This window comes from Penicillium canescens (assembly GCF_028828765.1).
Source record: "Penicillium canescens strain IBT 15451 chromosome Unknown utg000003l_segment0_segment0, whole genome shotgun sequence".
NCBI classification, from domain to species: Eukaryota; Fungi; Ascomycota; class Eurotiomycetes; order Eurotiales; family Aspergillaceae; genus Penicillium; species Penicillium canescens.
In genome coordinates this window covers 343176-355021 of record NW_026703965.1, presented here as the reverse complement: position 1 = coordinate 355021, position 11846 = coordinate 343176, and the positions used below count along the sequence as shown (strand labels likewise).

The 11846-nt window shown below is 46.8% G+C and overlaps 8 protein-coding genes across 8 annotated transcripts; 3 read left to right on the top strand and 5 right to left on the bottom strand.

The window, feature by feature from the left end:
* Positions 1-74: 74 nt before the first annotated feature.
* N7446_003588 (DASH complex subunit HSK3 family protein) lies at positions 75-485 on the top strand (the record flags this gene model as incomplete). The annotated part of the gene is made up of 1 exon (XM_058512337.1): positions 75-485. One exon carries the CDS (start codon positions 75-77, stop codon positions 483-485), a length of 411 nt encoding a protein of 136 aa, XP_058373666.1.
* A 26-nt stretch (positions 486-511) lies between these two features.
* On the bottom strand, positions 512-1766 carry N7446_003587 (histidine phosphatase family protein). The gene is made up of 5 exons (XM_058512336.1): positions 1544-1766; positions 1176-1439; positions 834-1049; positions 627-763; positions 512-572 (listed from the first exon to the last, which is right to left on the bottom strand). The coding sequence occupies exons 1-4, from the start codon at positions 1717-1719 to the stop codon at positions 700-702; spliced, it is 720 nt and encodes a 239-aa protein (XP_058373665.1). The 5' UTR covers positions 1720-1766; the 3' UTR covers positions 512-572; positions 627-699.
* Positions 1767-2404: 638 nt separating this feature from the next.
* Positions 2405-2718, top strand: N7446_003586 (uncharacterized protein; the record flags this gene model as incomplete). The annotated part of the gene is made up of 2 exons (XM_058512335.1): positions 2405-2656; positions 2707-2718. 2 exons carry the CDS (start codon positions 2405-2407, stop codon positions 2716-2718), a joined length of 264 nt encoding a protein of 87 aa, XP_058373664.1.
* A 1070-nt stretch (positions 2719-3788) lies between these two features.
* Positions 3789-5656, top strand: N7446_003585 (Major facilitator superfamily domain general substrate transporter; the record flags this gene model as incomplete). The annotated part of the gene is made up of 8 exons (XM_058512334.1): positions 3789-3851; positions 3916-3967; positions 4053-4176; positions 4228-4476; positions 4530-4771; positions 4834-5224; positions 5288-5418; positions 5469-5656. 8 exons carry the CDS (start codon positions 3789-3791, stop codon positions 5654-5656), a joined length of 1440 nt encoding a protein of 479 aa, XP_058373663.1.
* Positions 5657-5924: 268 nt separating this feature from the next.
* Positions 5925-6825, bottom strand: N7446_003584 (aminoglycoside phosphotransferase family protein; the record flags this gene model as incomplete). The annotated part of the gene is made up of 2 exons (XM_058512333.1): positions 5925-6377; positions 6427-6825. 2 exons carry the CDS (start codon positions 6823-6825, stop codon positions 5925-5927), a joined length of 852 nt encoding a protein of 283 aa, XP_058373662.1.
* A 1256-nt stretch (positions 6826-8081) lies between these two features.
* N7446_003583 (uncharacterized protein) lies at positions 8082-8294 on the bottom strand (the record flags this gene model as incomplete). Its single annotated transcript, XM_058512332.1, has 1 exon — positions 8082-8294. One exon carries the CDS (start codon positions 8292-8294, stop codon positions 8082-8084), a length of 213 nt encoding a protein of 70 aa, XP_058373661.1.
* A 421-nt stretch (positions 8295-8715) lies between these two features.
* On the bottom strand, positions 8716-10310 carry N7446_003582 (uncharacterized protein; the record flags this gene model as incomplete). The annotated part of the gene is made up of 4 exons (XM_058512331.1): positions 8716-9193; positions 9246-9458; positions 9506-10076; positions 10124-10310. The coding sequence occupies 4 exons, from the start codon at positions 10308-10310 to the stop codon at positions 8716-8718; spliced, it is 1449 nt and encodes a 482-aa protein (XP_058373660.1).
* A 577-nt stretch (positions 10311-10887) lies between these two features.
* Positions 10888-11797, bottom strand: N7446_003581 (uncharacterized protein; the record flags this gene model as incomplete). The annotated part of the gene is made up of 2 exons (XM_058512330.1): positions 10888-10962; positions 11015-11797. The coding sequence occupies 2 exons, from the start codon at positions 11795-11797 to the stop codon at positions 10888-10890; spliced, it is 858 nt and encodes a 285-aa protein (XP_058373659.1).
* Positions 11798-11846: the final 49 nt, after the last annotated feature.

Here is an 11846-nt window from a genome sequence, read left to right as displayed (position 1 = left end):
ATCAACAATCCCACCCACTACACACACCAACACTAACACCACACCAAACCAACACCAACCCAAAGATAAACAAAATGCCCATCCCCCCAATACACCGCCGTCAAGACTCGACAACAACCTACAACCCTCGCCCCTCAACAATACCCCAAAACGCGTTCAACCAAACCCAAGCCCAGACCTTCACCCAAACAACCTCCCAACCCCAAATCCCCTCGTCAACCCCCTCAATGTCCGCAGCCAAAACCCGCCAATATGCCCACCTGCACGCCCAACTCGCCCAGTTAAACGCCAATCTCGCTGACACCGAGAACCTACTTCGCATGACGGCCGTGCAGGCAGGTGATATGCGTTTCCTCGGTGGGTATATGGGTGCGTTGTTTATGGGGTCTGCTAAGGTTCTTGGCGAGGAGGGGGTCCGCGCGAATGCGGATTTGGATTCTAGGGATGGTGCGGTTAAGAAGGAGGAGGGGAGTGAGGAGGAGTGAATTTCTATTGGGATTGAATTACGAGAGTTTATTGAAATGGGGTTTTGAATTGGGATGGGTGCGTGGGTGGATGTTGATTGGAAGTTGGTGAGTTACTTGGTCTATTTCTATGGACATTGCTAACTTTGTTAACGTCTATAGCCCCAGCGGAGGCATTACTTCCCCTCTCCACCTGGGCATCGAGGATCGGGCATCATCTAAATGACCCTCGCAATCACTCAACAACGAACTGTCCACCGAGGATAATCGCCGGTTCATCGATATTGTGGTGCTCGTAACTGTCGTCACGTCAGCCATGTTTAATCTCTATCGGACAGTGCTGCTTCTGCAAAGGATATCCAATCTTACCTGAGCGTTCCAATACCACCAGCCTCCAGAATCAGCGACGTCTCCGTCAAAGGCTTCCCAGTCCAGCGCATGGCAAATGCACGCAGGATATGTCCATGCGCAACGACGAGCACGTCACCCTTTGTATCATCGGGGTTCTCAAAGCAGGGACGCTGGTATTTCTCTCTGATCTCGGCGATCAGAGCATCAAGACGCCGGATGACATCTTCGGGGGACCTACAGGGAGATTATTAGCATGAAGAATAACCAGAAATGCAACCAAGTACCCCAAGCACAACCATAAAACATGAACTACAAACAAGGAAGAAATGGATCAAAGAATAAAAGGAATAAAAAGCTCACTCTCCACCAGGACACCCATCCGTCCAAATATTCCAAGGCCCCTCCCCCTTCTCAGCCCGAATCTCCTGAATCTGTTTACTAGTCAACCCCTCATAATCCCCGTAATCCCACTCGCGCACAGCATCCGTAATCTCAACGCGCGCTTCGGTCCGAATAGCCTCTTCCTCTTCAGGCTTGCGCTGCTCATTCCAGGGGAGCCGTTCCCGACAGCCGATCTCGAGGAGTTCGAGGGTTCGTTGTGCGCGGGTGCGGGGTGAGACGAAGCTGTACTTTATTAGTTTAGATTTATTAATAGAGGTAATATATCATATAGATATGATATGATAGTGCATTGGAATTGTCGGCTCAACTGGAAGAGAGGAGCTTACACATGTGCTAGCTTCTTCGGGACGACTAGTCTGTCGTCGCCGACTAGGGCTTTGCCGGTTGCTCGGATACGTTTCTCGCCATTCGCTGTGAGCGGGAGGTCTGTTTCGCCTGTGTGTCGGCCGTTTAGGGACCATTCTGTTTCGCCGTGGCGGATTATGAAGCAGCGAGGTGGCATTTTGTTCGGAGGAAATGGGAAAATGTGATTACGTTGACTGTAATGAGAGTGAGAATGAGAGTGAGGGAGTGAGATTGAGGCTGGAGGTTACTTTGCGTCATGGTGGGTCCGGTCCGGCTCCACTCTGGATCTACAACTGCCCTGATTTAGTCGTTTCTGTTCTATAGAAAGGGATCTCTTAGACAGCCATTGGAATGTTAGTAAGGCTTTTGTATATGAAGAATGAATGACCAATGGTGATCTATTGTGTCCATATCTGCTGGTTTTGTGCATTGTGTCTATGCATCCGATATGCCGAGGAGCCAAATTGGAATTTGGGAAGGTGATGCGAAATTTTACAAAGTCCTGAATCTGAGATAGATTGACTGGTACTACCTACCCTTTTGAATATATAGATTGTAGAGTACCTTGTGGGTTGATTCGTTGAATCTCCTAGGATGTAGCTGTAGTTATTAAAGTGCAACCTTGAGCTTTAAGACGTGCTTTACTATGTAAACTTATACGACTCATTCTTTAGTTTTATATATTGCTTTCGCCCTACTTTGTCCCCTCTTTTTTCACCACTTTTTGTCCATTTTCGGGTGCCCCGGTTATGGCTATTTTAAAATAGTGAGTTATATCAAGTTGCTTTTTCTAATACATCAACATCACCGACCAACATTACACCGCACGAAAATTTCTTCAAATGACTAAACCAAAACTCCTAAGGGGGGTGACCCCTAAGGCTTGGTTCAGCAAGCTCCGAGATCTCGCAGCTCACCAGGACGTTCCAGCATTCCTCAGGGATCACATCAATGAAGTCTCGCCCCCCGAGTTGCCACACGTGAACCCCTCTGACACGAGTGTTCACGACACGAGCTTGGCGTTTGGTCTAAAAGAAATTGAGGGATATGTGCTGTTGCAACTCCCAGACGTCCAGGTCCACCAGACGACATTTGTGAGTGGATGTCATTGCTATATCCTTGGATTAATACTGACAACATTCAGTGCTCTACCTAAAAGAGCAGGAAACCTTGGCACGACGTGCGGAAACGGTGGTCAGTATATGGCGCCATTAGTGATGACCACTCCACACATGTATGCATATAGGCGCAACGTGAAGGCTGGCAAGAAATTGCGAACATGCTCGCTTCTTTCATTTTGTAAGAAATGGAAACATGCGCTTGATATCGTTAAATAGCTCAATAATCGCACCCCAAAAGCCAGAACAAATGGATCTAATCGGTCTCCAGGGCCTAAAACATAGTGAAGAAAGTATTCTCGAACAGTCGCAGCTCCGAAGCTGGTTCAGTGAAATCCAGGTCTCTTCCTTCCGCCCATTGGTGAGACATGGTGGAATTTGCCAAGCGCCTGAGTTGGAAGTGACATGGATTGACTTCCCCGGCATCAGACGAGTTGCAGGATAGACAGTTCCTGATCCATATGCTCTTGCATCATAACCATTTCGGGACGGATATCTGGGCAAGGAACCAAATCCCCAAGTGTCGCCTCCACCAGCGGACCAACTAACCCATCGTCGTCCAATTTAGGAAGAAATCCTCCGCAACGCATAGTTCGGTTCGTCGTGTTTCTCCGTCCGGGCCGAGGTGATGATCGGCTGTCGCCAACTCTAGCTCAGCGCTAGCCTCATTTGAAGGGTTTGTAGTCTTCACTTGCTGCTATGGAGAGACGGGGAGACATTGGGTACTGGGAATTCCTCGTCAATACAAGGCCCAAAAGATGTACTCAAGGAGTATGAATTCTCCCTTGAATTAAATTATGTCGCGGCGCAAACTTTTCGGAAAGAATGTAAGAAAGTAAGGCGCGATTCGTGAGTCGGGGACCTTTGCCCAAAATACCGGGAAAATATTCTGCTCGCCACGGGTTAAACCCCGCAACTTGTCTCCATTCCATCTCCATCTGGGGGCGGGATTATCTGGAGCCGAGACCGTACGGCCCCTGACGTACTAGATACGGTTGACCTAAGAGGTATATAAGGCCGGTTGCCAGCAAGCTTCCAATAACACTTCACGCTGTCTCATTGCATGTATTTTGATCTATTACCTTTATCCCGTCATCTATCTTCAGCTATGGGGCTTACGAAGAAACCCTATTTCGGGCTCACTGGAGAATGGCTTACCTTTTGGCTCACGGTATGTCTGCTACACGTCCATGTACTATCTCAGCTGAGGCATGCTGATATACGTGATATTTCAGGTATCCTGTGCTACCGATATGATGCTATTTGGATACGATCAAGGTGTCTTCAGTATGTCGCTCCCCTTTGCTCTTCTATACCAAACATCTTGGATACTAATGCTCCGTCTTTCACAGGTGCATACTTGCCTTTACAGTAGGTGACCAACTCGGCCGCAAGAAATCCATTCTTTTGGGCACTGTTATTATGGGGGTTGGTACCATTCTTCAAGCATCATCCTATAGTCTACCTCAGATGTTCATTGGCCGGATTGTGCTGGGGTGAGTAGATCGACCATTTCTATCGAGTATGCCTACTAATAACGGGTCTAGTCTCGGCAATGGAATCAACACGGCAACGGCGCCCATTTGGCAAACGGAAACTGCACAGGCCAAATGGAGAGGAAAGTTGGTCATCCTGGATCTCGGGCTAAATGTCGGCGGATACTGTATTGTCAACTGGGTCAACTACGGTCTTTCCTTCCACGACGGCGCCATTGCATGGCGGTTGCCGATCTCTTTACAGCTTATCTTCATCGCTGTATTGCTCGTCACGGTCCCCTGGCTTCCAGAATCTCCTAGGTATAATATCGAACTATTCCTGCGTGGTGCAATGTGATGTTAAAGAGAACCAGATGGCTCATGACACAAGCCCGTGAAGAAGAAGCAATGGAGGTGCTCGCGTGCGTCGAGGCTATGCCCATTGAAGATCCACTTATCATCACTCAACGTGATGAGATCAAATTCAGCATTACATATGAATCCGACAATGCTGTCCGGTGGCGCGATCTCCTGCGCCGGAGCAAAAGCGACAATACCAAGACTCTTCGTCAGTTGCTTCTTGGTGCCGGCACACAGGCCATGCAGCAGTTCCAAGGTCTGTCGTTGATCGCAGCATATCCTGTTATACAGTCATAGGTTACTAATGGTGTATCAAAGGCATCAACATTATGAGTTATTACCTCCCCCTAGTCCTCATGAACTCGGTCGGACTCTCAGATAAGATGGCCCGGCTGTTGATAGCTTGCAATGCGACCTCATACTTTTTTTTTTTTTCGTGTGCAGCAGCTGCGATAGTCGAACGAGTCGGCCGTCGAGGGTTGATGATGATGTCTGGGTTTGGCCAGTTCGTATCCTTCCTGATTATCACAATTCTCCTTTATATGGCCAAAACGAATATAGTCTACGCCACTGCTTCCGTTGCCTTCTTCTTTTTCTACCATATCGCATTTGGAATGGGTATGCTGGGAGTTCCGTGGCTGTATCCCACTGAAATAAACTCACTTCCTATGAGAACGAAGGGTGCGGCTGTTTCGACCGCAACAAACTGGTGAGTTATAAAGACAAATTCGACTTGAAACAAACCGTGATACTCATGCCATATTCTCTACAGGATCACCAACTTTGTCATAGTCGAAATTACGCCCATCGGTATTCAAAATATTGGATGGAAATTCTGGATTGTGTGGACCGTTCTCAATGCGGTCTTCCTGCCAATTGTCTACTTCTTTTACACAGAGACAGGTTTGTTTAACTCAGTAGCCTCTGCCCTAATTCAAGCTGTTTGCTTCCAGCAAATCGAACCTTGGAAGACATGGATGCGTACTACCGCTCCAACCCACCGCTTATCGTGGCGGGCGATGCAGATGCCATTTCGACTAAGAGGCCGCTTCAGTTCGCCTACCACGAAGATGAAGAGGTTCAGAAGAATGCAAAGGAAGCTGTCACTGGTGGCGTTGGATACGCAGAACATGTAAATTAGGCGGTGCATTGTGGTGATGTTATGTAGATCTCTTGGGTACCTCGCGAAGAAAACTTGCCAAACTCGGCCTGAATTTAGTAGTTTGCGGTAACTAATCCTGCAAAAGAAAAGCCATCAATATGCAACTCGCGTATAGCGTCCAATTTTAGTGTGCACTTCAAAACCAAGCTTTCATCGCCTTCCGTGTCTGGCAAGGCGATTTCAACGCGGGCCATAAACTCGTCAAAAGCCCCGAAACCCCGTAGCACGGAATAAACATAACCTCCGCTCAAAGACCAGGGATGTCATGTTCATAAAGATCCTCCCAAAAACAATTATCATGTGGCCTGAGCGTACGATGAACATATCCAGCAGTCTTCCAGCCAAAAAACCCGGCCATTTCCCAGTCAATGAGTCCCACTATTTTGTTATCATGAACTATCAAGTTAGAATCAGTAAGGTCGTTATGCATGAAGCTCATGTCTGGATCGGTATTGGCGTCCGAGAAGAGGACATCCCATTCTAGAGGTTGGATACGGCCGTTATTACGTATATTAGGATCAGGCACGACGTAAGAGCGAGTTTGACATCTATCGGTAGGCTTGATAGAGTGTAGATGTTGGAGAATTTCTCGTGCTTGCTGTTTGAAAGATTCTTTTTGGGCTTGCGAAAGGTACGGCCAAGCAACGGTCAATGCAACGCCTGGGAGCCTTTCCTGGATCAGTACGTGGCGGCCATTGATCTAATGGGTGTGAGTATTATAGGAGTGATTAAATGGGCAGAATAAGCACCTTCCCTGCAAAGTAAATCTCGGGCACTCTAACTTTAACGCAGTTCAAGACGTTCTTCGCAATAGCAATTGCCCTGACCTCATTCGCGTCCGCGTAAGAGTAGTCGGTCTTCGTATACTTGGCGCTCCCTTGCGTATGTAGGTGGCTCGACTTGATAATAATGCTACCAAGGGCGAACACGTCGCGAGCACCCTCCTCAGCCGGATATATTCTCACAGATTCATTGCAAAGATCAACAACTGAAGCCCAGTAGTTCAATGATTCTATAGACTGAGAGCTGATATGCTGACAGTTGATATGGAAATCGTACGGTTGAGGATGATATCGACCATAAAGCGGCAGGTCCGCATACAGATCAAAAGGTGGAATGTCGTCTGGGTTCGTCACATATGGGTTCATTGAAGCAAAATAACTGTTTAAATAGGTCAATGTGTGGAAGGTATCTTACTCTTTTGTCGAACGTGGAACTAGTCTAAAGGATGTCAGCGACCACTTGGTCTGAACTTAGAACGGCATACTGGACTGGGCTGCCAAGGATCGGCGGTGTGAAGTAGACCGAATGGACAAGATGAATGAAATGAACGAGGGCAGATATTCGAGGCTTGATTCAGCCAGACTTGCTCAGGTGGTACCGTATTAGCATCTATTTTCTCGTTCATTGAGGTGCATTACCTTAAAGGGCCAGGAAGACTTGAAGAAGGGCGTCGGCATAGTTTTTTGGGCATGGATCTCTTGAGTAATCTTCAATCTGTCTTACATAAAGTATACTTTGCAAACATCTTTCATTGATCTAGAGTGTCATTGTATAGCAACGCAGCAGTCTGCAGGCCAATCCGAAATTAAACGTCCATCTCTTGTTACATTGTCAGAACGCCTCAAGAAGCTGGATTCAGATGCATTTTCCTCATAGCTTTGAGTGCATCTGCGCGAAGATCATCGACTAAAAGCACCAACCCATCGAAGCGGTTATCTTCAGTTCCAATGACTTCATCTCGTGTGAGCGCGATTCGCCGCTTTTCAGGATGCCGCGGCGGAAGTGGGAAGATGGGCTGTGTGATAGTTAGTGACAAAATAAATAGTTTAGGGGTGAATGGCTCGACTATACCTCGGTTTGGACTTTTTTCGTCCAACGTCGATAGACTCGAAGTTGTCCTGCCACTGTGTTTGCTGAAACATTCCACCATTCGATCAAAATAAGAACCTGGAGAGTTTTGGCTGCATCCTGAAGCCATAAACTGGCTGAATCGGAGGATCGGGGGATCGACCATCTAGATTCCACAATGACTCGTGGAAGTGATCCAATCGGACATGCCATTCCTATGTCGATATCTTTGACCGCATATGAATAAGGGCTTTCGAAACCCGTAGTTGCTGTATAAAAATGTAAGCTTAGGCTCTGAGTAGGATCAGTTTATCGCGAATCACATACTGATACCGTCAAGTATGTCGAGTATTTTCTCCTCGTCCTTTGTAATAAGTCCCTCTTCACACCACTCAAATAGACTCCTCATAAACCACCCTCGGTGACATTTATGGAGAAGTGTATGAATGATATTTATGCGTAGTTCCTCTGTAACGGGATTATAAGACAGACTTTAGGGGCAAAAGATGACGGGTTAGCCAAAGTAGTGACCTGTGAGAGCATGATGTATGAGCTACCGTGCATCGCGCTGGGCCAACATTTCATCGTTGCCGAGTTGACAGGAAATCCAAAATCCAGTTTCAGGCTTAATCTTCTTCCAAACGAGTTCTTGAGGAATTTGGGCCTTTTCGACAGCCGTGGTGGCCTGTACGATCAACTGATCGTCGGAAAGAATTTGTTGAGGGTTAGACATAACGAACAGACGGGTCGATTCACATGAAAGCATTGCGGTGGTGATAGAAATGTATCATATCTGAAGAATTAAAATAGAGGTGAGGTGGGGTGAGGTGGAATTTATGAGATGGAACTGAAAGCCTTGATCGAGAACAGCGAAGTACCAAGGTGTTCATTCAGTTTTTATTTTCGAAGACTGGTCGGCTCATAGTTAAGTCATCTTGAGAGATAAACATATGAATTTTGCTAACTGAAAAGCTTATTTACCAGCTTATCTACCTTTCCATCGGGAGGAGGCATATATAGAGCTTCGTAGTTATCGATCTCTTCCTTCAGCCCACCAAGGCTCAGATCTGCGGTTCCCGGCCAAATATAATTGGTTTTAAAGATCAGCTTCCAGCCGAGAAATGCAATAATAAAGAAACCGATCATGCCATAGTCCAAAAAGAACCACATCACATCCCATCCATCCTTCATGAACAGATCATACCCCCTGCCAGAACCATGAAGCTCGTACCGCCCATAGCCAGGTATGAAGTATAAGGCTGAAATCGGCCCTTGTAAGGAAGACTGTCTCGTGAAATTCCTTGCTTTGCTAGTGCAGAGTAGAAATGCCGATATGTTAGGGCTGTGAACCCGTAGTTTATCAATTGGCAGCATGTAACCAGATCAACAAGATAAGTCATGACTTCGGCAGAGGAGCTGTTGACCTGAAGAAAAGCGAGTAGACAGAATGAGAGAGAAAATAGAAGTGCCCAGAGAGGCACGCCGCTCTTAGTGCACCACGAAAAGAACCGAGGCGCATGTCCTTCGAGTGACATTCCGTGTAAGGTGCGAGTCGCTGAAAATAAAAGACCGTTACCAGCACTGAATATGGATGTCATGATAAGGGCATTGACGAGATGTGGAAGGCCATGGATTTTAAGCCGTTCCATAGCAATAACATATGGCCTAAATTGGTATTAGCCAATCCATTATATATGATGTGAAAAGGAAATCTCACGATGCTGCACCTGTGCCAGATCCAGAAATGTCCCCTCCTAAGATAGAAAGGAGAGTCGAGTCATTATATGGGATGACAATACCCATGCAAAGAGCAGAGCCCACGAAGAATACTAGAATGCGCCAGACAAAAGATCGATAAGCGGGAGGTAGAATCTTTCGAGGATTCTCTGCCTCGGCAGCAACCATAGATATGTACTCTGGCCCGCAGATCCTTGGGCTGTCAATGATGATTCCCTGATCGAAGGACTAGAGACTCACGAGAAAGTAGCCTGATACACACAAGAAAGAACGCCAAGGAACCGTCCTGTTCTCCCGGGGACAAGATGGTCAACGAATGCTCCAGGATTGTCCCAATATCGAAATCCGTATCGATCGTGCAACGGGTTGCCCCCTAGCATAGTAATAAAGGTGAAACAGAATAACCCAATCATCAAGACAACTTTGAAGATTGATAGGTAGAACTCGGAAATTCCAAAGTATTGCACACTGATCGCGTTAAGTAAGGCATAGAGAACGATCATCGCGACGATGATAGCCTCGACAGGGACCTTGTCTGTCCAAAATGTAATCATGATGTTCATAGCCACCATCTCGAAAGGCACAAGAAATGCCATATTGAGAAAAAAGTTCCAGGCCATAGCAAAGCCTAGCGCACCGTCAACCCATTCGCTACCAAAGCGAATGAAGGGTGATGGCACAGGGAGGTAAGTCACCATCTCGGCAAAGCACTCGTTAACCGCCCACATAACCATTCCCCATAGAATGAAGGCAATGAAGAGACCAGCAGGTCCTCCTTTTGGTAACGCCGAGCCCATCTGAACATATAAAGCTAGTAGTCCAGTTAGATTTGTTTCTTGAAGACAACGGTCGACTCACAAGTTCCAATTGCTCCACCAATTGCAAACAGCTGCACTTCTTTCCCGCGTAATTTGCGATGCAAGGCTTGTGAACCGGCAGTTATGCTTGAGACAGTTCCAATGGTCGCATCATCCGTAGCATCGGGAGTAGGTTCACTGCTAGGCGAAGATGATGGCCCCTTCTCAGTGTACTTGGAGGTAGACATGTTTTCCTAGTTTAGTGCCAAGCTGAAAAAGAAGAAAAATCAAAGTTAACGATATTAGTGTAGCTCAGGTGATTTTAATGAAACGGTAGAAAGTTTTGTTGACACATTCTGACGTGCTTGTGGTATGTCTTTGGGTAGCGTTGGCATCGCGTCTGTTTTAAGAATGTTTATCGGTGAGAGATGAAACCTAGAATGGTTACGACTGGGGTATCAAAACGATCTACGCTATCAAAATCGCTAGTATTGGCGTCAAAGCGTTTGATTCATATCTGTTCATTGGATGATCATAGAAAACCAACTGAGACTTGGTCGTCCATACAAATTAAAGAGAATTATCGCACTATCGGAACTTCCGATAGCTTTTTTTCCACTAACTTGCCCTTATCTGCTGAACTAAAAGCACATTGCGGCTCGCCCGACAGATCATCTTTCTCTCAACCTCGACCATATTGCGAGAAGCGACGGGTGCACATTTGAGTGAATAACCCTAGCATTCACTACTGCAGAGGCTCGCTTGTTTTTACCCACAATATATATTAAATTATCTTCGCCTTAATATGTTTGTACGATGCAGTTGCTATTTCTTGAAATTGCCATTGCACAAGTAATCCTCGTACTGATAGTGAGGCTGGAATTCGGTAAACAGAGTCTCCTGCATCTCATATCAGTAATGTATCTAAAATTTGGGTTGGAAATAAACTCACAGGAGTGCTCGCCATCTTGAAGTTGTAGGCAGCTTCTTCGTCACTCACGATATTCTTCTCCAACTCCACTCGATCGGTCAACAACTGGATCTTGCAACTCCTTTCCATCAAACAGAAAAGAAAAGCTGCTTCATCCACCGTCTCTCCTACCGTAAGGAGCCCATGATTCATCAAAATGGCAGCTTTGCCATCTCCCAGGCTCTCAGCGATTCTCTCTCCCTCAGACGACTCGTTTGCGATGCCTCCATAATCCGAGTACACTGAGTGAGCCTTATAAAAGTAGCATACATCTTGATTTATCATATCAAGCGGCTTTGCAAACGCCGACCAAGCTCTGCCATGGACAGAATGGGTATGGCATATAGCATGCACGTCTTTACGCGAACGATGCACTGCACTATGGATTTGGAAGCCAGCAGCGTTGATAGAACCAGCCATGTTTCCGTCCACAACATCGCCATCCAAGTTCACACAGATCATGTCGCTGGCCTTCAACATCCCAAAGTGGACGCCCAGTGGGTTGATCCAGAATCGATCCTCGAATTCGGGGTCGCGTACGCTGATGTGCCCTGATATGCCTTCCGCGTAGCCCTCGCGTGCAAAGACTCGGAATGCGCCCGCCATGTGTTCAAGTTGCCACTGTCGCTTTTTGGCGCTGGAAGCGAATTTTGGAATTCCGGGGAGTGATTTGCCTCTGTGGGCCATAGCAGCCATGGCGTCGACGGGTTTGGTGCTGGATTGAATACCAGTAAGAACATCTGGTTGAGCTGCAGAGGGTGCCATTTTTGCTGGGCCGTAGATATCCAGGAGAGACTGGTAAGATAGACAGGGT

Coding starts and splice junctions, on each gene's coding strand:
- N7446_003587 (XM_058512336.1), bottom strand. CDS start 1,719: ATGCCACCTCGCTGCTTCATAATCCGCCACGGCGAAACAGAATGGTCC. Junction 1,440..1,543: donor CCGAAGAAGCTAGCACATGT/GTAAGCTCCTCT, acceptor AATAAAGTACAG/CTTCGTCTCACCCCGCACCC. Junction 764..833: donor GGTGGTATTGGAACGCTCAG/GTAAGATTGGAT, acceptor ACGTGACGACAG/TTACGAGCACCACAATATCG.